Source organism: Phragmites australis, chromosome 23, assembly GCF_958298935.1.
Source record: "Phragmites australis chromosome 23, lpPhrAust1.1, whole genome shotgun sequence".
Lineage (NCBI taxonomy): Eukaryota > Viridiplantae > Streptophyta > Magnoliopsida > Poales > Poaceae > Phragmites > Phragmites australis.
In genome coordinates this window covers 20,714,501-20,739,888 of record NC_084943.1, presented here as the reverse complement: position 1 = coordinate 20,739,888, position 25,388 = coordinate 20,714,501, and the positions used below count along the sequence as shown (strand labels likewise).

At 43.0% G+C, this 25,388-nt stretch overlaps 2 protein-coding genes across 4 annotated transcripts; both read left to right on the top strand.

Annotated features, from left to right (window-relative positions):
* Positions 1 to 437: 437 nt before the first annotated feature.
* On the top strand, positions 438 to 15,619 carry LOC133906250 (structural maintenance of chromosomes protein 3). Of its 3 annotated transcripts, none has more exons than XM_062348097.1 (30): positions 438 to 579; positions 1,034 to 1,084; positions 1,332 to 1,407; positions 1,925 to 1,963; positions 2,066 to 2,133; positions 2,219 to 2,290; positions 2,562 to 2,641; positions 2,720 to 2,798; positions 2,869 to 2,986; positions 3,065 to 3,240; positions 3,656 to 3,901; positions 3,979 to 4,100; positions 4,176 to 4,320; positions 4,577 to 4,749; positions 4,846 to 4,945; positions 9,697 to 9,833; positions 9,946 to 10,147; positions 11,317 to 11,404; positions 11,493 to 11,646; positions 12,311 to 12,458; positions 12,562 to 12,753; positions 12,837 to 13,020; positions 13,105 to 13,175; positions 13,260 to 13,411; positions 13,617 to 13,785; positions 13,899 to 14,045; positions 14,338 to 14,433; positions 14,621 to 14,795; positions 14,982 to 15,195; positions 15,294 to 15,619. In XM_062348097.1, exons 2-29 carry the CDS (start codon positions 1,070 to 1,072, stop codon positions 15,170 to 15,172), a joined length of 3,615 nt encoding a protein of 1,204 aa, XP_062204081.1. In that variant the 5' UTR covers positions 438 to 579; positions 1,034 to 1,069; the 3' UTR covers positions 15,173 to 15,195; positions 15,294 to 15,619. The 3 variants fall into 3 exon arrangements, with proteins under 3 accessions (XP_062204081.1, XP_062204079.1, XP_062204080.1); XM_062348095.1 differs by having other exon boundaries at positions 15,290 to 15,619; XM_062348096.1 differs by lacking the exon at positions 438 to 579 and adding an exon at positions 691 to 796 and having other exon boundaries at positions 15,290 to 15,619.
* Positions 15,620 to 19,777: 4,158 nt separating this feature from the next.
* LOC133906489 (vegetative cell wall protein gp1-like) lies at positions 19,778 to 21,234 on the top strand. The gene is made up of 2 exons (XM_062348413.1): positions 19,778 to 20,594; positions 20,940 to 21,234. The coding sequence occupies exons 1-2, from the start codon at positions 19,947 to 19,949 to the stop codon at positions 21,030 to 21,032; spliced, it is 741 nt and encodes a 246-aa protein (XP_062204397.1). The 5' UTR covers positions 19,778 to 19,946; the 3' UTR covers positions 21,033 to 21,234.
* The last annotated feature ends 4,154 nt before the right edge of the window (positions 21,235 to 25,388 follow it).

Here is a 25,388-nt window from a genome sequence, read left to right as displayed (position 1 = left end):
AGCGCTAGGCGAGCAAATTATTCAGTGGAGGAATTGATTGCCTACTATTTCACTTAGTGTGTATGGTCCTGTTTGTTTGCCTCTGAATTATGGATTCTACAAACAAACGATTAGATTTTGAAAGTAAATTCTGCAAATATATATTTAGATTATGACTACAATTCATTTAAAATAAACTTCTATAACCTATAATAAAAGTCCAGAATCAAAGAGAAAACAAACAGAGGCTGTATGGACGAAACAACTGCTGACGTCCATCCAAACGACTGCGCAGAGACGAGTTCAACGCCAATTTTTTGGCAAGACGAGGGCCGGCAAACTAAACAGGCCCACAAACACAAGGCCCAAGATGTCGATACGAGGCCCACGCGGCAGCTAGGCCTCTTCTCGGAGCCACCTCGCGTCGGGGCGGCTCGGCACCTGCGCCACTACGCCTCGGCGACACTCCTTTTGACCATCCCTCCCCACGATTCCCCCTCGCGCTCGCTCGCTCGCTGGTGGTGGACTTGGCTCGCTCGCTCGCTCGCGCCCTCTTCCCGCGCAATCGCTTCCATTTCGAGGGGTCTTCGTCTCCCCGAGGTAATTCTTCTCAGCCGGTGGGGTTCCTCCTGGGATTCGGGGGCGCGGAGCGGCGTGGCCTCGAGATTTGGCGTTTCGTGGGGGGTGGGGTGTTAGGGTTTCCGAGCGGTCAGCCGGTGAATGGAGCTGCCGGTTTCACTGCACTGAAGAAGGAGTTCACGGTGTGCGCTGGTCTTCTTCCTCGTCTCGCGAGCGTCAGATTTGTTCTTCCCGCTCGGTTAGTTGCTGATTTGTTTGCTGCGTGGTACCCTGCTCATCTAGCCCGTCGAACCATCCATAGCTGGTTAGGTTTTTCTTCTTCAGGGCACGAGACCAGTAGCCAAGGTGTGGGTGCAGTTCATTTCCAAAATACATATCTAGGGTTGGACTGTATCCCCATGAACCTTCCTCAATCGGCCCCTGGTGTTAGTTAGCGTGTATGATTTATTCCTTAATGAGCCGCACTCTTTTGCAGGGTTTTATGGTGGCGTGATCTGTCCCAGCCTCAGCGATGTATATAAAGAAGGTAATTTCTGCTATCTTGGGTGCAATTTAGGGGGGAAATTATGGCACCGGTGCCACGTGGCACTGGAGGGGGGAGGGATGGTGTAGATTCACGGGTGTTGTAGCAACTAAACCACCCATGATATCACACTTGCCACGTGGCATGAATCCAGGCCTGATGCTCCACGGCGCCGGTGCCATATACTTTTTTCCCGCGCTTTTGATGAATCCGTGGCTCCTGTTGACTTGATAGCCATCTGTCTCTGCAGGTCATAATCGAAGGGTTTAAGAGCTACAGGGAGGAGATCTCAACAGAACCCTTCAGCCCCAAAGTCAACGTAGTCGGTAAACCCCTGCTACGCCCTTTGCTCCCCAACTAACATGGCTATAGGGTAACTAGGTTCTTGTGTTACAATGCTTGCTAATCGATGTGCGATTAACTTGATGCGCTGTCATAAGTCATTCACGCAGCAAGTTCCATCTATAAGAGGCCTGCCGTAGATAAATCCTTATGTGATTAGTTAATTGCGAATTAGAATGATGATCAACATCAGGTTCTAATTCAAGTTTCAAGCAACCCCCCCCCCCCCCCATGCTTATCTAAATTAACACGGACATTGGAATACACATGGGATGGGTTGTATCAGCGAAATGACCTTGTAAGGAAACATTTATAGTTAAATCCTTTGTTACTCTTTTGTGTGTGCTTGTTGTTGGTTTGCACAGTAGTGATCTTCCAATCTTTCCTGGAAACATATTGGGTGAGTATCGAATTTATTGCAGGCACTAAAAAAAACACAACTAGAACTTCAATGCATAGTCTTCTGCTTTTAACGAACTGACATTGATTTGTTTGTCACAGTTGGTGCAAATGGATCTGGCAAATCAAACTTCTTTCATGGTAACTTTAAACATGTGGTGCTGCTGGATTATTATTGTTTTGATATGCCTTGTGATGCTTAAATGAACTTTCCTCCTAATCTGGCCATGCTAAATGCTACAGCTATACGATTTGTCCTGAGCGACATGTTTCAGAACCTGCGAAGTGAAGATAGGGGTGCCCTTCTTCATGTATGCATCCTCTTTATTCGAGCAATCTAGATAGTTGGAATATCCGAATATGTGACTGATGTTTGATACTAATAACCATCGCCAGGAAGGTGCTGGACACTCGGTTGTATCTGCTTTTGTTGAGATAGTGTTTGATAATTCAGACAACCGTATTCCAGTAAGTCCTCTAGTTTATTTAGTTCCAATTATCTATTTGTGTCTCAAGCTGCATATTCCAATGACAAAAATATTAACACCTAGATCTATTGTGTTGTGGGAGGCACTCATATAGTTATCGTGTCTGCATATGTTGCTAGTTGACAGCATCACACTTGTTATTAACATATTTCAGCAACAAGTGTGTGATGATTGCCTTTTGCATTGGCTCAATAATGTGTAACATGTTCACTGTGCTTCTGATTGCGAATGAAAATACTACTTTCCTGCAGGTTGATAAGGATGAGGTACGCTTGCGCAGGACGGTCGCTTCAAAGAAGGATGAATACTATTTGGATGGGAAGCATGTCAGGCATGTTCTCTTGTGCCCTAACTAGACCAGCAGTGTCATATCTTGTTGCTTGCTCAGACCCATTGTTATTATGTTCAGTAAAACTGAAGTCATGAATCTGCTGGAGAGTGCTGGTTTCTCCCGTTCTAATCCATACTATGTTGTTCAGCAAGGAAAGGTAACAAGTACTCACCTGGTCATTCACTCCATCTGTTCAGATTTTACATTGAAATTTTCTTCATCTGTAGATTGCATCCCTTACCCTAATGAAAGATTCCGAACGACTGGATCTTCTCAAAGAGATTGGTGGTACACGCGTTTATGAGGATAGACGGCGCGAGAGCTTGAAAATAATGCAAGAAACAGGTAAGTTTAGAGCACCATAATTTTCATACACTTTTTCTAAGTGGCCTGTTGAGATGTTCATTCCTACTTTATTAACAGCCAACAAAAGGAAGCAGATTGATCAAGTTGTCCACTACTTGGAGGAAAGACTAAGAGAACTTGATGAAGAGAAAGAAGAACTAAAGAAGTACCAGCAGCTGGACAAACAAAGAAGATCGCTTGAGTATACTATATTGGACCATGAACTAAATGATGCAAGGAACGAGTTAGCTTCGGTAAGATTCTACCATTTTTTATATGAGTGTTTACTTTTTGGATATCATTTTTTTATTTTGTCCAGCAAGTTGAACAGTTTGGCCACAAAAATGAATGAAGGCCTTGGGACTGCATTTGACAAACAAACAGTTAACATTTACTACCCGGTTTCCATCTCTGATTGTTATCCATATTGCCTGTACACTTTTTAGTTTACTTGTGAGCAATCTATTTGTGAGCCATTATTTATATGATTATGTCAGTCCTGTCTCTGCTATCGATATCACCCTGTGCGATAACTCCACGGAGTTCCAGCTGCTGTGCAAAGGACTATATCTGAAAATATATATTCTAGATCAAACCTTCTGCTGTCATCATCCTTGCCTATTCTATGATGCTTATTCTACTCGCTTCATTTGGTTTCCTTGTTATTAGATGGATGATAACCGACGGAAAATTTCTGAAAGGATGTCCCATGCGGACAATGAAGTGGTAGATGTACGTGAGAAGATAAAAAGTTTCGATAAAGAAATAAAAGTTTCTACTAAAGGGATAAATGACACCAAGGGACAGAAGGAAGATGTTGAGAAGAGGCGTACTGAAGCGCTCAAGGTAGTTGCTCAGATTGAACTTGACTTGAGAGATATAAAAGACAGAATCTCAAGTGAGAAACGAGCAAAGGTATGCCATGGTTGATCTCTTCCATCTATTTTTGTTAACTTTGTTTTGTTGCCGTGCTTAAAATAATCTTTTGTTAGGATGAAGCAGCTAGGGATTTACATAGTGTGAGGAGAGAGAGTGAAAAGTCAAAGTCTGAATTGGCTGAAATTAGTAAGGTGCATCAGGCCAAGTTGAAGGAAGAGGAGGAGATATCAAAGAGGTAACATATGTTTTTGGATATTTATATATTTTCTTTATGAATATTCCTCTCACACTTTGATTTTGTGGGACCCAGCATAATGGATCGTGAGAAGCGGCTAAGTATATTGTACCAAAAGCAAGGGAGGGCAACCCAGTTTGCAAACAAAGCTGCCAGAGATAAGTGGCTTCAAAAGGAAATTGAAGATCTTGAGCCTGTACTTTTATCAAGTAGAAAGCAGGTAATAAGCCAGTGACTGGTTGCTGCTTGCAATGTCATCCTGGACCTTTGTTTTCATGTACTACTCTTGTTTACTTCTGCATGAAATAAACTTATAGATGTTGTATATATTAGTTTGATCCATTCATGTTATTTTTCTCTTAATGGCTGAAGGCTGTATACTGGAATAATGTCAGCCCAAGAAACTTTTTTTTCACCATTCAATTGTTTGCTTGTCTTATGGCTGATATGTTTGTTACATTCTTGCATTATGCCAGGAAGGTTTACTTCAAGAAGAAATTCAGAAACTTAAAGATGAAATTAATAATTTGACAAACTACATTGAGTCTCGGAAAAACGATTCAACTAAGTTAGAGGCTGCACTTGCAAAAAAACACAATGACTACAATGACCTGAGGAAGCAGAGAGATATGCTTCAAGAAGAAAGAAAGTATGTAAAATTCTTATTAACAGTCATAACCTTGTTATTGGTTGGAGCATGTATTGCTTTAGAGTTTATGTACTTACTAGAAGGAAAATGTTGCAGATCATTTTGGAAGGAGGAATCTGACGTGACAGCTGAAATCGATAGGCTAAGGGAAGATCTTATGAAGTCACAGAAGAGCTTGGACCATGCAACGCCTGGGGTATGGAAAATGTTACTTCTGTTTACACTTCATTTTGTTCATACCACTGACTGCTGGTCTTTTCACATTCTTGGAATTTACATGGTAATTTTATGTACATGGATGCTCACTGCACCTTAAATATGCACCCACAAATTATTTCTGAACATGATACGATATCATAGTAAAAATTTATTTGTATTAGTTTTGTTGTACATTGCTTAATTTTTTCTTAATGCTTATTGGTCGACATGCTGCTGCTTTGAGCGACTATTATGGGGATATTATGGGTTGTCTGTAATGTATTTTACTTAATATTGCCGGTTTGTGTTAGTCAAGAACATATTAACAAAGGTACTACAACATTATCTTCATTGTGATTTTCAGTGGCTATTTCTAGTTTTCTACCTTTTCCAGTGGTTGTGAGCTCAATGATAAGACTGAATTTGTACTCACAGTTGAACATATGGTCTTGTGCTGTTGTGAAATCAATTGACATAGGTGATCTCTCGAAGCCACACAATTGGAACAATCAATTGTTTCCAGGATGTAAACCCTGGTCTTAATAATTAAATACCAACATAATGGCATGAACATAGTCCCTAATTGGAAATATACCAACATAATGCTATTCTGTACCTATACGCAGCTTGCATGCAGCATGCGCACAGGCACAGAGCACGCCTGACCGAGCAACGAACCAAGTTTCTGACGCGCACAGCTAGCCCCACTGACCCAGCTCACTCCCATCCACCACCCGCAGGCCCACTGGATGACCAGACACATCCCCACCCATGAGCAGCGATTTTGCAACCAGTTACTACTACGTGCATAGAGGAATTACAACATGGTTAACATTGCAGTTACAACTATTAGTGCAGCATGCGCACAGGCACAGAGCGCGCCCGACCGAGCATCAACCCAAATGTGATTGCATGTTGTAGCTGCATACATGAGTTACAATATATAGTATAAAGTGATTGCAACTATTAATAGCAACTACAGACATAGAGCATCGACAATGTTGTAACTGTACTGTTCAACATGGTTGTAACTAGATTGTCTACGATGTTGTAACTGTAGTGTTCACCATGTTGTAACTAAAGTGCCTATCATGATGTAATATTAGTTGCATGATGCAATTGATTTGTTTTTTTTCATGTTGCAACTGTATTGCTTGACTATGTAGTTTTGATATGCATGTTGTAACTGCAGTGTTTAGACATGTTGTAATTGCTCTTAGTTGCATGCTGCTATTGATTTGATTTTATTTTTTCATGTTACAACTGTACCACTTGACCATGTCACTACTGTACTATTAGATATGTTGTAACTGCAATGTTTAGTATGCTGTAACTAGATTATCTACTATATTGTAACTGTAGTGTTACAACATATTATGCAGTGTTAGTAGCATGATGCAATTGATTTGATTTTATTTTTTCATGTTGCAACTGTATTGCTTGATCATGTTGTAACTGCAATGTTAGTTGCATGATGCAATTGATTTTGATTTTATTTTTCATGTTGCAACTGTATTACAACATATTGATTTTATTTTTCCATGTTGCAACTGTATTACAACATATTGATTTTATTTTTCCATGTTGCAACTATACTACTTGACCATGTAATTTTTATATGCACATTGTAACTGCAGTGTTAGACATGTTGTAACTGCTCTTAGTTGCATGATGCAATTTATTTGATTTTATTTTTTCATGTTGCAACTGTACTGCTTGACCATGTTGCAATTGTACTGTTAGACATGTCGTAGCTGTAGTGTTTACCATGTTGTAACTAGAGTGTCTACCTTCCCCGATCAAACAATACAATTGACACTCAACAATGCAGTTCACTATGTTGTAACTGTAGTGTTCTACATGTTGTAACTGGAGTGTCTACAATGCTGTAACTATGTTACGTAACTTCGTTACGATCCTAAAACTTTATCAAAATATAGTCTTTATGGATCTTATTTTGTTAAGCACATTTTTTCCAACAATATACTTCAAACGAATCAGAAATCGGATTTGTGGTTCTAGAGATATTGCATTTTTAAGATTCGGATATACTGGTGGATGGGAATATTTGGTGACGTGGCGCAAGCTGCCTCAGTTGTTGTCGCTGATAGGCTGGCTCAGCCGGCCAGTGCGCAGCGCGAGGCTATTTTGAAGAATTGCGAGTTACAATTTGTTACATAGACTAGTTACAACTAGGCCTCCAACATGCACCAAACAACATGAGCCAGTCAACCAGCTTGTGCCACGTCACCTATCATCCACCCGTCAGAGCGTTGCATGCGGAGAATCTTTTGTTGATTTGAATCGTTAAAATGCAATATCTCTAGAACCACATATCCGATTCTCGATTCGTTTGATGCATATTGTTGGAAAAATATGCTTAACAAAATAAGATCAATCAAGACTATATTTTGATGAAATTTTAGAATCATAAAGGAGTTACGTCCATATAGTTACAACATGATGAACTCTTTAGTTACAACATGATGAACTCTTTAGTTACAACATGGTCAAGCAGTACAGTTGAAACATTACAACAACAACACAACAACAACAACAAAGCCTTTCAGTCCCAAACAAGTTGGGGTAGGCTAGAGATGAAACCCATAAGATCTTGCAAGTGTAGTCATGGCTCTGGCACGTGGATAGCTAACTTCCACGCACCCCTGTCCATGGCTAGTTCTTTGGTGATATTCCAGTCTTTCAGATCCCTCTTTACCGACTCCTCCCATGTTAAGTTTGGTCTACCTCGACCTCTCTTGACATTATCCGCACGCTTTATTCTTCCGCTATGTACAGGCGCTTCTGAGGGCCTGCGTTGTATATGCCCAAACCATCTCAAACGATGTTGGACAAGCTTCTCTTCAATTGGTGCTACACCAACTCTATCACGTATGTCCTCATTCCGAACCCGATCCTTTCTTGTGTGGCCACACATCCATCTCAGCATGCGCATCTCCGCTACACTCAACCGTTGGACATGTTGCCTTTTAGTTGGCCAACATTCTGCGCCATACAACATCGCAGGTCTAATTGCCGTCCTATAGAACCTGCCTTTTAGCTTCTGTGGTACTCTCTTGTCGCAGAGGACGCCGGAAGCTTGGCGCCACTTCATCCACCCGGCTTTGATTCGATGGCTCACATCTTCATCGATTTCACCATCCTTCTGCAGCATCGACCCCAAATATCGAAAGGTATCCTTCTGAGGTATCACCTGCCCGTCAAGGCAAACCTCATCCTCCTCGTGCCTAGTAGTACTAAAATCGCACCTCATGTACTCAGTTTTAGTTCTACTAAACCTAAAACCCTTCGACTCCAAGGTCTGTCTCCACAGCTCCAACTTTCCATTTACCCCCGTCCGACTATCGTCGACTAGCACCACATCATCTGCAAAGAGCATACACCATGGGATATCACCTTGTATATCCCTTGTGACCTCATCCATCACCAAAGCAAAAAGATAAGGGCTCAAAGCTGACCCTTGGTGCAGTCCTATTCTAATTGGAAAATCATCGGTGTCACCATCGCTTGTCCGAACACTTGTCACAACATTATCGTACATATCCTTGATAAGGGTAATATACTTTGTTGGGACTTTGTGCTTCTCCAAAGCCCATCACATAACATTCCGCGGTATCTTATCGTAGGCCTTCTCTAAGTCAATGAACACCATATGCAAGTCCTTCTTTTGCTCCCTGTATCTCTCCCTGTAACATTAAAAAATTAAATTAAATTAATTGCATCATGCAACTTAAAACAGCTACAATATGGTGAACACTATACTTACAACATGGTAGACAATCTAGTTACAACATGCATATAGTTGTAACCACTATATCTGTAGTTGTAACTGCTCTATCTGTAGTTGCAATCACTCTATATTACATGTTGTAACTCATCTATACACTTAGTTGTAACTGGCTGCAAATCGCTGCTCGCGAGGTGGGAATGTGTTAGTTCATCCAGTGGGCCCGCGAGGTAGGTGGAGGATAGCACGTTGGGTCAGTGGACAGTTACAATACATTATACGGCGAGTTGCAACTCGCGAGTTGCTATTCTGTGCCTGTGCGTATACTGCACATACGCTACGTATAGGCACAGAATAGCAATACAATATATATACCAGCGAGGCTCTTCTGCGCCTATACGGCGTACTGCGCATATCCCCAGTTACAACCCGAAATACTGTGAGTTACAACTTGTTAGATAGAACAGTTACAATTTCACGTACAGAAGCGCATAATTGTAACACGAAAAGCTAACACTGAGTTACAATTTCTTATTCGCATTGCGCACATCCCCCAGTTACAACTCGAAACACTGTGTTACAACTTGTTAGGTAAACTAGTTACAACTTCACGTCCATAAATGCATAATTGCAACACGAGAAACTAACACTGTGAGTTATAACTTGTTATTCGCACTGCGCACATCCCCAGTTACAACTCAAAACACTGTGAGTTACAACCCGAAGCACTGTGAGTTACAACTTGTAAGGTGTGCGCAGACATGAACTACAGTGAGCTTACCTGCAGAATATATATATATATATTGGGATGGTGTGGGGTGGGGTTGCATACGTACAAGAGTATTGCGTTAGAGCCCTGTCATGTGCATCCACCTACCTCCCACTCTTCAGACCTCAACTATAATCGAGTTCAGGTTGATACAAGTAGCATAAACTTTATTTCTTCTGCCTGGACAGTGCTTGAAGCTACCTTTGCTGGTGTTTTTTTTTTCCTTCTGCAGGATATCAGGAGAGGCCTGCATTCTGTTAGCAGAATTATCAAGGACCATGGTATTAAAGGAGTTTTTGGTCCTGTATTAGAACTGGTTGACTGCGAAGAGAAGTTCTTCACAGCTGTTGAGGTCACTGCTGCGAATAGGTCTTGAACTATACTCCCTTTTTAAATAGATATATAACTGTAGCCTTATTTATTTCTCCTTCTATTCATTGTTTTCTTCATTCACTAATCCTTTCTGTTCTGACATGAATAGCTTGTTCCATGTCGTTGTCGAAAATGATGACATATCAACGAGGATCATTCAATTATTGACTCGAGAAAAAGGTGGAAGGGTGACATTCATACCACTGAACAGAGTGAAAGTTCCTGATGTCAGTTGTCCACAAAGTTCTGATTTTGTCCCATTGTTGAAGAAACTGAAATATCGTGCTGATCATCGTCGTGCTTTCGAACAAGTATTATACAAGATTACATATTTACTTGTTTAGATTGATGTCTGCATCTTTCATTGGGCTATTTTGGCTACTTTGGTTGAGCTCCTGTTATAAGCACCTACCACCCACCAACTACATGAATAAAGCTTCCTTCTTGGGATATCCCATCACACACGAACCAAATTGAATAATTGAATCCTACCTTCCAATTGATGTCATCTAAGAGTCTGTAACCATGTTATGAAAAAGGATCATACTGATTCACATTCCGGCATTCTGTAATGCCCCGAAAAGGCACCTCATGCGAGAATATGCAGTGCTGTCCATGGAGCCTCCAGTAATATATACTTGGCCTCTCTTGCCTTGGCTCAGCTCTGGTCTGGCCCCCAGTTAAATGTGCACCATGTAACCAAGACACCGTACCACCTTAAGGTTGGGAACATAGATGGTTGACTACCGGCTGGCATGCCCAGGCGACCAGCCTGGCCAACCTCTGCTTCATCAACGCTGCGTCTGCTACCACAATTAGCATGCCAGCCCCTTGCGCAATGTGCATTGGCCGCCGCACCACGCCCTGTGCGCGCACTGTGTCCTCTGTCAGTCACTGGCTCACTGTTGTCTTGCTGCTTAGGTTTTGTGGCACTCATGCCAGCTGGCTTCTCAGTTCTTAATTTTCCATGCACCTCTGCTTGAACTACAAGTGCCATTGCAAACCATCTAATATATTCTTGTTTGGTGTGTTTAGTAGTATGTCTATGAATCGCTGTTGTATGATGTATCAGACACTCAAGACTATCAGTTCATGTACATGCTGTATTCCTGGTGAAGCTATCTTAGGGCAATAGGTTGTTCCTAATTTATGTGGGGTTGAGTGTGATATTGGATAACAAAGCAATAAGGTTTGGTTCTCGTATTGGTTTGATATGTTGCTTTTATCTTTGCCATGCTCTTTGTTGCATGTGTACATGTGGGTAAGTGTGCGCGTTCATGCACATGTTTACATTTTAGCTTACATTTTTGGATTGGTCCTGTTGCTTCTATATGCTTATTTGAGGGTCTTCCTTTTCAAGATCATGTAGCTTCCCTTCTCCAATCACCTAAGCTAGTTTCTTAATCAATCATTATGATATTTCAAAAAGTTTTCTTTGTTCTTTGGTTTTATATGTCTTACCTTTTGATATTTCTGTTAGGTTTTTGGCAGGACAGTCATATGCCGAGACCTGGAAACTGCGACCAGAGTTGCACGTAGCCATGGTCTAGATTGCATTACACTTGATGGTAGGCATGAGTTATAAAATTTTACTTTGAGCTGTCACTATTAATTTAATTCTATAATTGACAATTGACTCTCTGATTATTATATCAGGTGATCAAGTTGCCAGAAAAGGTGGTATGACAGGAGGTTTCTATGACTCTAGACGTTCGAAACTAAAGTTCGTGAAAATAATCAGGGATAATAAGACAGCAATTGAGAAAAAGACAGTTCATCTAGAGAATGTCGGAAACAAGCTAAAAGATATCCTGCTTTGTTTAATGATTATCTAGTCTTTTTGTTTACATGAGACTGGTGCGAGACTGTGTTATGTCCTATTATTGTCTGCTGCAGCTAAGGCCGCCCACCCGGGCTCAAACCCGGGTGCTCGCAGGTCATGTGAGTACCTCCCTAAAGTGTTCGGTACTCCCCTCTCTTAAATCAAAGCTAGGGGATGTCTTCTCCCTGTGGTCAACTTTTTTTTATAGCTTGAACCGTGCTGCTTACTGCAGACTTGATGAACAGGAAGCTTATGCTTTAGATTTTATTATAAAATATGATATTCATTGCTTGCATTGTAGCTTTGTAAGGAAGCATGCTCAGGATGTAGGATTGATTCTTACTGAATCTATTGCTGTAATGATCTAGCATCTGTGCCGTTCTATCAGTTTTTGAAACCATACAGTTCAGGGTACTGCTGGTTCTTCAATCCAGTAGACCTACATAATTGTGGTATTTACTATTTAGTTTAATCGCGGTTTCCCTTATATTTTTATATAAGCAATTTGAAAACTTGAAGAAAGATGATTAGTTTTCTTGTTTACTGCTTATCTGCAAGCACAATATTACATGATAAGTTATCATCCTGTTCATTGCTTATCTGTCAGAGAAGTAATAGATACACTGTATTTCACTTAACTTCCCATACATATAGACAAGAAAATTACAGATTTAGTTACCAAACAGCAGCAAATGGATGCTGAACGTGATCATGCCAAGTCGGAGTTGGAACAATTTCGGGTTGACATTGCTAGCGCAATGAAACAAAAGGGGTCGATTGAGAAGGCCCTTGGAAAGAAGGTACTTTGTCTTTGTTTTCTTTTTCAATTCTTCATAGAAAATTCTGGTACTGCCCTGGTTGCAGTCGTTTATGCACAGTAGTCTAACATTTTCTACCTTGCAGGAAAAATCACTTGACAACATCCGCAACCAAATTGAGCAAATCCAATCTAGCATTGCAATGAAAAATGACGAAATGGGCACAGAACTTATTGATCAGCTAACTCCAGAAGAAAGAGATCTCCTTTCGCGATTGAATCCTGAAATTACCGAATTAAAGGAGAAGTTTCTATTGTGTAAAAACAGTCGGATTGAGGTTGTTGAAGCAAAATCTGTAACTGTGCTTGTGTTTTCCAATAAACTTTTATCAGCTCTAATCACTTACAAACAATTATGTAGATTGAAACAAGAAAGGAAGAATTGGAGACCAATCTATCAACTAATCTTATCAGACGCCAAAAGGAGCTAGAAGCAATAATTTCATCTGCAGATTCTAGAACCTTGCCTATGGAAGCTGAATCAAAAGAGCAAGAATTGAAAAGTTCTAAGAGGAATCTTGACGAGTTAACCTCGTTATTAAAGGGTACACATGCATTCATTGAACTTCTCTTTACCTTCCCTATATTAAATCCCTCTTAGGTCTTAACTCAAACGATCCTTTCGACAGCTAATGTTGATGCTATAAATAACTTTAGTAGAAAGATGGATGAACTGAAAAGACAAAGGGATGATCTGAAGGTAACTCTTATAGCTATTGTGCTTTTTTGTTTGTCTTATCTCAGTACTGTTGACTGCTGTGTACCTGCTTCTCTTCAAATACAGACTCTTGAGGCCAGTTTGGAGCAGACTGTGCAAGATGGGGCCAAAGACTTGGAACAGTTGATGAACAGCAGGAGCATCCATCTAGCCAAGCAAGAGGAGTGCATGAAGAAGATCCGAGACTTGGGCTCATTGCCTGCTGATGCTTTTGAAGCGTACTGAATTCCAGTCCTTGGATTATACTTTCCTTGTTTACTGGCACACATGTTCTCTCTCTATAGTCTCTAGAGATGACTGTTTCGATGAATTAGATTTCATAATCTGTCTATGGCTTCATTACCCTGTAGGGCTTTTCCGCATATAAATACTGCAGTACGATAGTGCTGAGTGAGTTTATCCTGTCTTTGGTTAAAATTGTAGGTACAAGATGAAAAACAAGAAACAGCTGCAAAAGATACTTTATGAGTGCAATGAGCAATTGAAGCAGTTTAGTCATGTCAACCAAAAGGCTCTTGACCAGTATGTGAACTTCACCGAACAACGTGAACAACTGCAGAGAAGACGAGCTGAACTTGATGCTGGTGATCAGGTAAGCTTTCACATCAGTATAAATGTTTTTATTCCTCTTCGCTCCATGCCCCTGTTTGGGTTCTGAATGTACTGAACCTAGAATCTCACAAGAGCTGCTGGTCTATATTGCAGAAAATTAGGGAACTCATATCAGTTTTAGACCAAAGGAAGGATGAATCAATTGAGCGCACATTTAAAGGAGTTGCAAGGCACTTCCGCGAAGTGTTCTCTGAGCTAGTGCAAGGTGGTCATGGATATTTGGTTATGATGAAGAAAAAGGTTTCTTTCCTTTGCTTTACTCAATGGCGTTACTAGTCCTGTTATCCTGTTTTTACACATGGTTGTGGTAAATTAAAATTTGCCTGCCACCTATATGCCATTATTCTGATGTTTTATTTTATTTTAGTTCTGGCTGTTCCTTGATGCAAAGTTTATATGTAAAACTCAGTTTCTAATACAAGTTTACATGTTCTAGAACTATGAATTTCCTGAAATTTTATCCTTGCACTTTTGCTGTCTTAAAGGTGAGTTATCACCGACTTCCCAATGTTTATGTGTTCGTTTCTGCTAGGATGGTGATGCAGGTGATGATGATAATGATGAGGATGGACCTCGTGAACCAGATCCCGAAGGGAGGATAGAGAAGTATATTGGCGTGAAAGTCAAGGTAAGTCTTCTTTGCATAGGTTTTTTATTTAGTCGCACACATCTACATCCTTTTACTAAACCATCCCAAACTCAAAATGACGTAAAAATAGTACTGTTTTTTAAGTTGTTACACTCTTTTGGATGATTCTGGTGGCTGTGCCCTGTTAATCTTTCCTGAAACTTATAAAAGTGTACTCGCGATTCAGGTTTCCTTTACTGGCAAGGGAGAAACTCAATCTATGAAACAGTTGTCGGGAGGACAAAAGACTGTGGTGGCATTAACACTGATTTTTGCTATCCAAAGATGTGATCCAGCTCCATTTTATCTCTTCGATGAGATCGATGCTGCTCTGGATCCACAGTACAGAACAGCTGTCGGGAGTATCCTTTTTATTTCTTTTCTCACAGTTTTATCCTCACCATTAAAGGGTCATTAGCTGCTTGTTATTGTCTCCAGATATTTGTGATCCGACTTATTTTCTAGTGTAGCTATGGGTATGATCAATGCGTTTTTGTGTCCTTGGGGTGATAGAAGCTTGCTGCTGCTCTCCTTAACTTCTGTTCCAGATATGATCCGCCGTCTAGCTGACATGGCTGACACTCAATTCATTGCAACCACATTCCGGCCAGAGATTGTAAAAGTTGCTGATAAAATATATGGTGTGACACACAAGAATAGAGTGAGCTTCATCAACGTGGTATCGAAGGAGCAGGCTCTGGACTTCATTGAGCATGACCAGACGCACAATGCCAGCTGAGGCTGCAGACGCGAGTATTGATTGTGCGTTTCTCTTTACATTTAGTCTTAGCACCCTCGGGTGATTGTCGTATTCGTTGGTACTTAAAAAGATTTAACTTCCTTTTTTTCCCTGCAGGCAGACGCTAACACTGAAACGATAGAGTAGTCTGCTGCCGCGTCTCATTCTGTCTGGATATTGTGGCCCATGGTTGATGTAGTGTTTATGTAGTTAGCAATTGGATAGCTTGTTTAACTATGTGTCTGTGACGCACACTTTGTGATGTGATATTGTGAACCTGTAGACCACTTTGTTTGCTTCCAACATCAGTTGTTTATATGTAGTTTGCTATTGGATAGCTTTCTTCAACTATGTCTTGGCGATATACACTTTGTGATGTGATATTGTGAATCTGTAGAGCACTTTGTTTGCTTCCAACATCAGTTATTTAGATGTGGTTAGCTACAACTTAAGTTGTTGAAACGTTGTGCATTATATATTTGCCCTCGCCCTTATCATACAGTGCTTCCAAACGAGGCTAGGGGAGCCTGGTAGCGATCGGCTGGTATTGCGTCTCTGCGTGCCGCATGACCTTTGCCTTTGTATGGGAGAAGATGCGTTGTTGAGTTTATTTTTAGCCCATATGATAAGTAGATGTTGCAAGAAGTTGAATTTTTTTAGAGTTCAGCAGAGAAATGGAATGTGACCGGAGTCTTGCATTATTTTTAGCTCAAGATTCGAGAAACTTTTGAAGAATTGTTTTTGAGATCCTGGTTCTTGGATTTCATGCTAAAAGCATCACGGTTCAATCCTAAAAGACGCCCGATTAAAAGAAGAATGAACAATATCATGCAAGCACTTTAGAGTATTACCATTTCTATGAACCCAAAAACCTGAGGAAAAAAAAACCGTTCATCATTTTCTGGAACAGGGTCTGTCATCGGTAACGTGACATCCGTAGACGGCAATGACGACATCAAGGGGCTGGAATGCTGGATGCTTCACCTGCAAACACTGCAAACATGTTGTCACCTGCAAACATTGCATGCCTGATGCCTGCATCGTATACCCTTGCTTTCATCAACACGTTAGCTTAATATTCAGAAACAAAAAAAATAGTTCACCAAAACACATTATATTTAGAAAATTATTTCATCGTTACAATAATGGATAAATCAAAGTACAATATATTACATTGTGTGAGATGAATAAGTTAACAAACGAAGTCTTTGATGCTAATGTGTTGTCTAAACGAATACGAGGGCGATTAGCACCATATAAGCAATTCAGGTTCTAACTCATGTACACACAAAAATTCAGGTCCAAAGTCTACGAAATCAAGCCTCGGTTATACATTACTAGCATGAAACATAATCTACATGCTTCATTGTTGGATCAGGCCATGTCACATATACAGCTCAGTATCACCGATGACACAACCACCCTGGCGCCCAGCCTTCAATCAGTCCTAGCCAAAGGTCATGCCGGTGCATCACCAGTCTGAAAAGGGAACAAAAGATTGAAAGCTGAGTAACTTTCGCAGGCATTACGAGCTTAAAGGCCCCACCCTTCTATAGTTTGAAGAATGAGTGGCCAACTCAACAAAAGCACTATTCTTTGTCAACTAAATTTTTAGCAACATCACACTGAATATACCGCTGCAATGAAAGAGTTAGCACTGTTCTGAATATAAAAGACTGGAATACAAATGTTTTGTTCGGAACAGAACATGCACAATGAACTACTTGGCAGACTTTGTATTTGACTGAATGATCCCTGCCCATGCATCAGCTCTGCCCAGTAAAGCCCATATGACTCAAGTCTATTTCAGATCACGTTTAGCTCGTTCATGGTGCCTGATTTCAGTTACTGAATGGGAGTGATCACAGGCGAAACTTTCTAGAACATGAATCGAATTCATGTTACATGAACGGGCAACTTCTCACCTTTGCCTGCCTGACAAATTTCTGTTTCAAACTCTGTGTAGATTATACATCCAAATAGCAGAGAAAAACATTTCCTCCTTTAATCATTTATACTAATACTGATCCGACAAAACTTTCCAGCACGTGAATTGAATTCCTAAGACCTAACAACAATCCCCAGAATGTGTTTTACAAAAGGGAAAACAAAAGGAATCTGTAATATGTACATCACAATTATCCCAGCATCTGCACAATATAGTACTCCTAGACCAAAAAATAAAGGGACAAAATAACTATCTAGAATAAAAACTCTGCAAGGTGAACAATGAGCTCAGTTACAAGCTCGTCAAATACAAAGTCCGCTAACTTGTCAGAAAAACAAAATATGCTCGTCTTTTTTCAAGCAAGTCTCTAGCTAGTGACCACTGACAGGAAACAGAATTGTTTTCCCATCTCTTGTTGTATGAGGAAAACCAAAACGCGCCAGATATTCGCTTCTCTTTTGTGACGGCGACCGAGATTTCCGAGAGGGCTATTGCATCATAATACTAGCACTACAGATGTTGGCATTTTGCTGCGAGAAATTTAGAATGCAGTTACCGTTCTTGATACTGCCTGCAACCTTGGGCCATGGATCCATATACAGAGACATGGCTCAAGATGCAGAGCTCTCAACCTCGTTTCCCTTCCATTTCCCTGTCAATGCAAGCCATGGCCGCTTGCTTTTGACCACAGATTTCATAGGGTAAAAAAAATCGTGGGCTAATTGAGTGGAAGAAATTACCAAGGAGGGGGAGCGGCTGCGGGAGCGGCTGCGGCAGCGGCTGACGAGGGGCAGTGGCGGAGGGTGCGTGGATGGGGGCGAAGGCGGCGAAGGGAGCGTAGTTGACGGGGGCGGTGGCAGACGCGCCGACGACAGGTGGCGACGGAGGAGTCGGCGGAGGAGGTGGCGCCCTCCTTCCCTCACGTTCCTGACCTCCCCTCGACGCCGACTAGAACGACGGCCCCGACTTCCTCTTGGACGCCGACGGCTGTGACCTCCCCACGGCATCGACAAACCTGAAGCCTCCAAGGTCTCCTCCGCCATCGACAAACACGAAGCTCCCGACCTCCACCAGCCCTCCGATGGCCCCGAGGTGCCGGACGCAGCAGAGGAGCCGGGCGTCCCCCACGCAGCAGAGGAGACGCTCCTGGTCTCCCCCATTCCGCCGACCAACTCCACAGGCAAGGTAAAAAATTGGCTGCTTTGCATGTGTTGGATGCCGTACTGTATGAATTTGGATTGCTAGGACTCATCTTCTTGGATCTGAAAATACATGAACACATGAACATTTGTCTCCTCTTTTGTTCCTGTGCTGTGGTACAATTGAAGTGTATTGATTTTTATCCTGCTGATCTCGGTTGCTGCTAGTTTTTGTTGCCGGGTCAGGGTGGGATACAAATACTGCTGCTTTCTGAAAATACGAGTTCCTGGCTGAGTATGTGTTCATGTATGCGGTAGGACAGAATTTTTTTTTTCTCTTTCAAATGTTCATGTGTATCGTTTGCTAGATGGCCAAGAAGGTCAAGACTGGAACCATTAGTGTCACATTTGTTGTATCTAGTGTTTTCCCACTGAAAGAACATGATCTCATGATAATTCTTTTGCTTGCAGGCAGCTCCAGTTTGGTAGTTCTTTTTTTCTTGATGATGCCTCTCCCCTTGGGTATTCATTTAGACCAAAATTCAGATCCTAGGATAAGTAATGTAAAGGCATTATTCCGTCCAAAGTTCAGATCCTTGCTCATTTTGATGTATACTGCCATCACGATGTTTGCAAGAAGTATTCATGGTTCCTGTCAATTCTTTCCAGAATTGAATATTTAGATATGTATTATTGCTGTTGTGATAATGTGTCATATGCGCGGTGGATCTTGATATGCAAGTGCTGTCGTAAAATACCTCTCTCCTGGAAATGCAGTGCATGCGCACCTTGAATGTCAGTGGCTTGTTCAGTGATGTAAAGGATGGCAGTTTTTTTGGATACAAACATATTTTCTTGAATGATGGACCCTTTCATACTTTACATTTTTTAAGTATTAATCAACTTTGTATAAGGTCTAAATGTAGTAGTTACATGTACACAGATACCTGAAATGCCAATTATATTCAAACAATAATGAAAACAAACATTAACAACATTTCACAGAGAAGCCATATTCATTCAGCTAACCAGGCCATCCAAAACCAATGTCGCCAAACGGTCACATTTCCTACATAAGCAGTTTTTGGAAAAACAGTCTCTCCAGCATGAAAACTGAAAAGTCAGAAACAGCCTCGGTCTAAACAAATATGCCCTAATCCCGTGATCATATCATCCAATAATCCTTGCTAAGCCTAACAGTACTACTGTTGATAAGAATACGAGGGAGGTGAGGGCCAAAGTAGATACTACATCTGTTTTCGTTTACTTGTCGTTAACTTTTTACTGTAATAATTTTGACCTTACGTTTTTTTACGAATAATTTACGAATACTTAAATGTATCTAATACTAATAAAGTATATTTCACGATGAATCTAATTATACAAAAGTTTTAGTTATTTATAAATCTTTTATAGAAAAACGTAAAATCAAAATTGCTACATTAAAAATTAGTGACAAAGTAAAAAAACAGAGGTAGTATATGCATTTCCCATGCGCGCGCACTGTGCCACAGCCTTAGCTCTGCCAAACTGCTCACTACTCACCACTACCAGTCGTCACCAGTACTCACTCACTGCTGAAGTGACTCACAAAGGCAAACCTCCTGCTGCTGCTACTATTAAACCAGCTCAGCTTGCTCTCCGCTCTTCTCTCTCACTCACACGCCACCTTCGCTTGTCACTCCCCATGGCTCGCCTCCTCCTGCTCCTGCTCCTCGCCGCCGCCGCCTCCACCACCTTGTCCCAGTCGCCGGCGGCCGCGCCCTCCGTCTCCCGATCCGGCTCCGCACACTCCCCCACTTCCTCGCCAGCAGCCGCCGCGGCCCCAGGCCCCTCCTCCTCCTCCCCCACGTCCAAGAACCACATCTCCACCTCCCCCGCGGCGTCCCCCTCCCACTCCAGCACCAAGCTCACCGCCCCGGCCGCCTCCCCCGCCACCCACTCCCCTTCCCCGCCGACACCTCCGCCCGCATCGCCTCCCCCCACGCCAGCCCCTGTCAGCTCCTCCCAACCGCCAGCATTGCCGCCCCCGGCCACCGCGCCGGCGCCCGTCAGCGCTCCTCCCACCGCATCGTCCCCTCCGGTCCCCGCGCCGACGCTTCCTCCCACGGCGCTCGCCCCCGCGCCGGCATCGTCCCCTCCAGCCCTCGCCCTGGCCCCGGCGCCCGTCCTTGCCGCCCCCGTCCCTGTCCCCGCCGCATCCACCGCCGCCCCGGCGCCCGCACCGAGCAAGAAGCCGAAGAAGAAGCACCTGGCCCCCGTCGAGTCCCCGCTCGCGTCCCCGGCCACCGGCGTCCTCGCCCCCGGCCCCGGCCCCTCCACCGCCGACATGATGGTACGTACTCCCTTCACCACTCGCACGTACCAGCAGCAGAGCACTGCTAGCCCACCAGGCCTCCACGTGTCAAAATCGGAGCCGTCGGATTCCAAACCCCGCGTGGTAAGCCGCACTTGATCCCTCACGCTCGCGCCCGCGCCCGCGCCGACGCACGCGCGCGGCGAGGGGCCCCACGCGTCAGGGACCGTCGCGTACGTTGCCGGGTGGGACACGTGGAGCCACCGGAGCGGCTGCACTCTAGCAGTCCGCCACGTAGCCTTTCCGTTGGATACTGTATTGTCTACGCGGTCAACGTACTTTGACTCGCTCTCTGACTGACTGCTTGTGGGGCCCGTTTTGCAGAGCGGCGCGGCGCGACGGTACGCGACGGCCGGAGGTGCGGTGCTGCTGGTGACGCTGATGCTGTCGCTGACGGCGGGCCCGGTCCTGGACTGATGGTGGTGGTGGGGCCTCCTGTCAGTCTGCCAATATTACTATAGCTGCCATTGCTGCTGCTGCTGGAGAGAGAGAGAGAGAGAGTGCTGTGCACCACTGTGTTTTGTGTTATCAGCAGCAGCAGCGGCAGCATCGCATTTGCTACTGATTCCTACGATTATCACTGCTTTTGCAATGGATTCTTTCCTGCTTATTGCCGTAAGCTAGTACGTGGTAAAAACTTTTCCGATGCAAAAATAGTGTTGGCCGTGCTAGTAATGCATGTATGCTATTCCCAACTCCCAAGAACAATTCCTCAAAAGAAAAGAAAAACCCCTTCCAAGTTTTCTAAGGGCTCTAGGGTCTCTTGCGTTTGCGTAAAGTTTGCTTCGGAGCAGAAAAGAAGCATCCTTAAAGTAGGTTTGTTCGGCCGTATCGAGTAATGTGTCTGAAAGATTAAGCTATCGAGGAAAGTTCACATGTAATCGAACAATCCGTACTAATTTATTGGGGATCAGCCTCAACTGGTGGCTCCAAGGAAAATCCAGAACCCCTAACCAGCTCCAAACCAGCCTACGATTTTGTTGGCAGCGCCATGAATCTTGTCTTTGGCAGACAGTGTTGGTGGAATCTTTACATTTTGACTCTTTTAAAAAACTTTTTCTATGCATGGATCTATGGAGAGGTAATATAAAAAAAATAGAATTTTTTACGGTCCTATGACTATTGGTGCTGTTGTTTTTTTAAACGAATGCGCCGTTGTTAAATAGAACGGTGCCCTAGTAATTGGATCATTGGCAGCAATGCTGCTGCTACCTTCGGGGAATGGGCATGTCCTGGCCATGAAACTGCTCATACTACCTTGTTATAGCCTGCACCGAATGTTTGGGAACATTTCAATTCTACTGGGATATCTAGGATGCTGCCAATTGTGGAATCAGAAAACGACTCATCCTTGTCCCAATCACCCATGTTTGGCATCTGATGGTGGCCACTGGCCGGTCATATTCGTCCAAACTGGATTTGGCCCTGATCCGAATTGAACGTAGGGTTCATGTGAAATTACTACGTTTCAGACAGGTTCTTGTTTACATTTTTATCACAATATTTAGCTAAGGACATGTATAGATGCAAACATGGTTAGTGTTGCGCTTGAAATGAATTAGAACTAACCATTGGGGCTTCGTAATTCGGACTCAACACAAAATATTTACAATTATCAGTGTAGCACAGGGCAACAAGAGGAAGACACCGATGGGTGGTAAAGAAAAAGGGCACAAAAGCTGGAAAGAGCACTTCTTTTGGGGCAGCTGACTGCCTGCAGCACCTATACACACAGTCACAGATCAGTGTAGCACAGGGCAACAAGAGAGAGAGAGAGAGAGAGAGAGAGAGAGAGAGAGAGAGAGAGAGAGAGAGAGAGAGAGAGAGAGAGAGAGAGAGAGAGAGAGAGAGAGAGGATTGCTTGTCTTATTTTACTTGGAATCATGAACAGGTCAATTCACAGTGTTCAAATACAGCTTCAGGATGAAACAAAGCTACCCACACTGCTCTGTGCTTCCGTTTGAGACAATTGCTGAAACAGTGGTTGTGTGTGTTCTATAACCAAACCAATGAACAAACTATGTGCAAAAAGAAAAAGAATCAAATTTGAAGGCTCTGGATGCACCACATATCTGGACCTCTCGATTAAAGGGTTGTTTTGATCTGTCCATGTGACCGAAAAGAATTTTTTCTGTTCTTTTTATTTCCACCATCTTTCTTTTTGCAACAAATAAACAGCAACACTACTAGACCACAACATCATCATCATCATCCATTGCAAACTTCAGAATACTTAAAAAGATCTTTAAGTAACAGTACAAAGCAAATAGTGATGGTTATGAACGCAAGCAAGCAACCGACGCCATGTTTATCTTCTTAGATCATCTGACATTCGCCTAGTAGATCGACTAACGTGAGGCTTCAGAAACCCACAAAAAGACAGGGGAAGCTTTGCCTGATCATGCATGCATGGCTTTAGGCCTTTAGCATAAGGGCTTGCCACACCGCACAAGCAATTCCAGATGCTGGCTTTTGCGAACAGGATATGTTCCCAATTCCCATGGTTGTTGTGTTGGATGAAGGAGTGTTTTACGAAAGAACACCGAAATCTATGTCATGATCTCGAGATCAGAATCAGATGCATCCAGATATATTGTTGTGTGCCAAACATTTTATCTAGGAAACACAGTGATGCATGTTGCAATGCTGAGGTCAGCGACGGGGAAGAAGGGCCTGGAGTGATGAGTTGATGAGGAGGCGGAGGCACGCATTGTCGGAGTTTCGGGGAAGAGGGCCTTGTTGAGCCCAGCGATAGCCGTGCCATGTCGTCGGTGCGACGACTCTCCTGCGGGCGGCGGCACCCTTCAGTATTGGCTTTGTTTTCTAAGACCCGGTAGTAAGTGGGTTGACCTAATTGGGCCACCTCATGGCCCATAGGGCGATCCCATTAACCAGCACCGGCTCGTATCATGTCGTTAGTTTTAGATCCGACGGCTCCCGTGACCCTGCATGGGATGAAGTACCATCCACCCCAGGTCTTCATCTCTGCTGCCACCGCCTTTCGCACTAGAGATGGAGGGATCTGGATAAGTGAACGCAATCAGCAACACCATGTGGATGGTTGGATCCTCCGATCGGTTCACCTCGGGTGCCTCCTGGCTGGGCCTCGCCGCTGTAACCCGCAGTGTAGAGACGGTGGCGCGCCTGCAAATGCTTGAGGGCCTCGCCGCGTGGGTGTGTCCTCTCCAATTTCTGAACCCTAACCCTAATAACCCTAACCCCTAACCCCATTGCTGGCTGATAGGTACACAAAGGGCAGAGGACGACGATGATGGTTGTTGAAGAAGAATCTAGCGAGCGGGACCCCACCTGGCAGTGAGAACTTGGTGGGTGTGTGATCCGGTGCTAACGAGACCACTATCCAATGTATAACATTCTCGAGGGCCACCGCCTTCCCGCTATCGTCCGCTAGCGATAGAGCGTCAGATAGTTGAGTTACGATCACATAACAAAAAAGTTAGTTATGATAGCAACTATACTGCTTTTTGGATCGTAACTGAGGGTGTGTGCAGAGGTGACCTAGTTACGATCATATGACAAAAAAGTGCATAATTACGACTAGATAAGGTACCCATTTACGACCATATATATTTGTAGTAACTGACATATCTTGTGAGTCGTAACTATACTATTTTTTGGATCGTAACTACAGGATGGTATAACAGTGAACTACAGTGCGTCTAGGCATATAATATATATATAGTATCTATATATATCCAGCTACACACTGACTTAGGGTCTAAGTCGCCAAGGCCTGAAGCTGCATGCACAAAGGAGAAGCTGAATCTGGTGGTTTAAAGTGCTAGTCAATCAATCTCCCCCCCCCCCCCCCATTTTGGTGATACCATTACAAACAGTACCATGGTTCCTCGCCTACTGGCTTCGTTCGTAGTTTGGGCCTTGACAAAAAAATAGGCTTTGTTAGGGGCTGTTTGGCAGAGCTCCCAAAGTAACTCCCTAAGTAGAATAAAAGAGACTCTACCAAACAACAATTTTCAGTTTTTAGCTCCCCAAATAGAATGTATCTGAAATTGACTAGATGTTAGGAGCTAAAAAAGTAACTTCCGCTGATTCACTTCCTACACACAATTATTTATTTAATAGAGCTTACCCTAGAGAATCATTTTTAGCCACAAAATTACTTTTTTTCAGAAAATTAGGACTAGAGAGATCTACCAAACATGTCCTTAATGTTAGCAGTAACATGATCCGTTCGTATTTACCGAGACCACGTTGCTGATTAATTGTCATTGATGATGATCACTCAATGATTGCTAATGATTATAACACTCCTAATGTTAGTTTCTTATACATTAATTAGGTATATACATAAGCAAAAAGATGATGTAGCAATGAATTTAAAAATAAGAGAGAAAGAGCTTATTTTTTATAAAAGAAACTAACGCTTTGAGTAAATCTAGATGACTGTAAATTATCTTAGAAGTCTTCAAGAAACTAACAACATATATATATTAAAAACTTATTTCTTAACATTAATTTTTTATTCACCTCACCTAAGAAACCAGACATTAAGAGTGGCCTTATTTCTCCTCGACTGGCCTCGTTTTTCCAGCCTCGGCGACAGGTGGGCCGAGATAACCGAGCCTCCTTCCGGCCCACACGGAGCACATGATCGCCTTCGCAGGCTCGAATCTCACCGTTCGTACCTAATCCAACGGCCACCGTGACCCCTAGGGTGGACGGTAAATGAGATACCGACCAAACTTGGTCGCGGAGCCAAACAATGGCCACCGCCCTCCCCGCTGCCGTCCG

Coding starts and splice junctions, on each gene's coding strand:
- LOC133906250 (XM_062348097.1), top strand. Junction 4,946..9,696: donor TGGACCATGCAACGCCTGGG/GTATGGAAAATG, acceptor TTCCTTCTGCAG/GATATCAGGAGAGGCCTGCA. Junction 10,148..11,316: donor ATCGTCGTGCTTTCGAACAA/GTATTATACAAG, acceptor TATTTCTGTTAG/GTTTTTGGCAGGACAGTCAT.
- LOC133906489 (XM_062348413.1), top strand. CDS start 19,947: ATGGCTCGCCTCCTCCTGCTCCTGCTCCTCGCCGCCGCCGCCTCCACC. Junction 20,595..20,939: donor CCTCCACCGCCGACATGATG/GTACGTACTCCC, acceptor CCCGTTTTGCAG/AGCGGCGCGGCGCGACGGTA.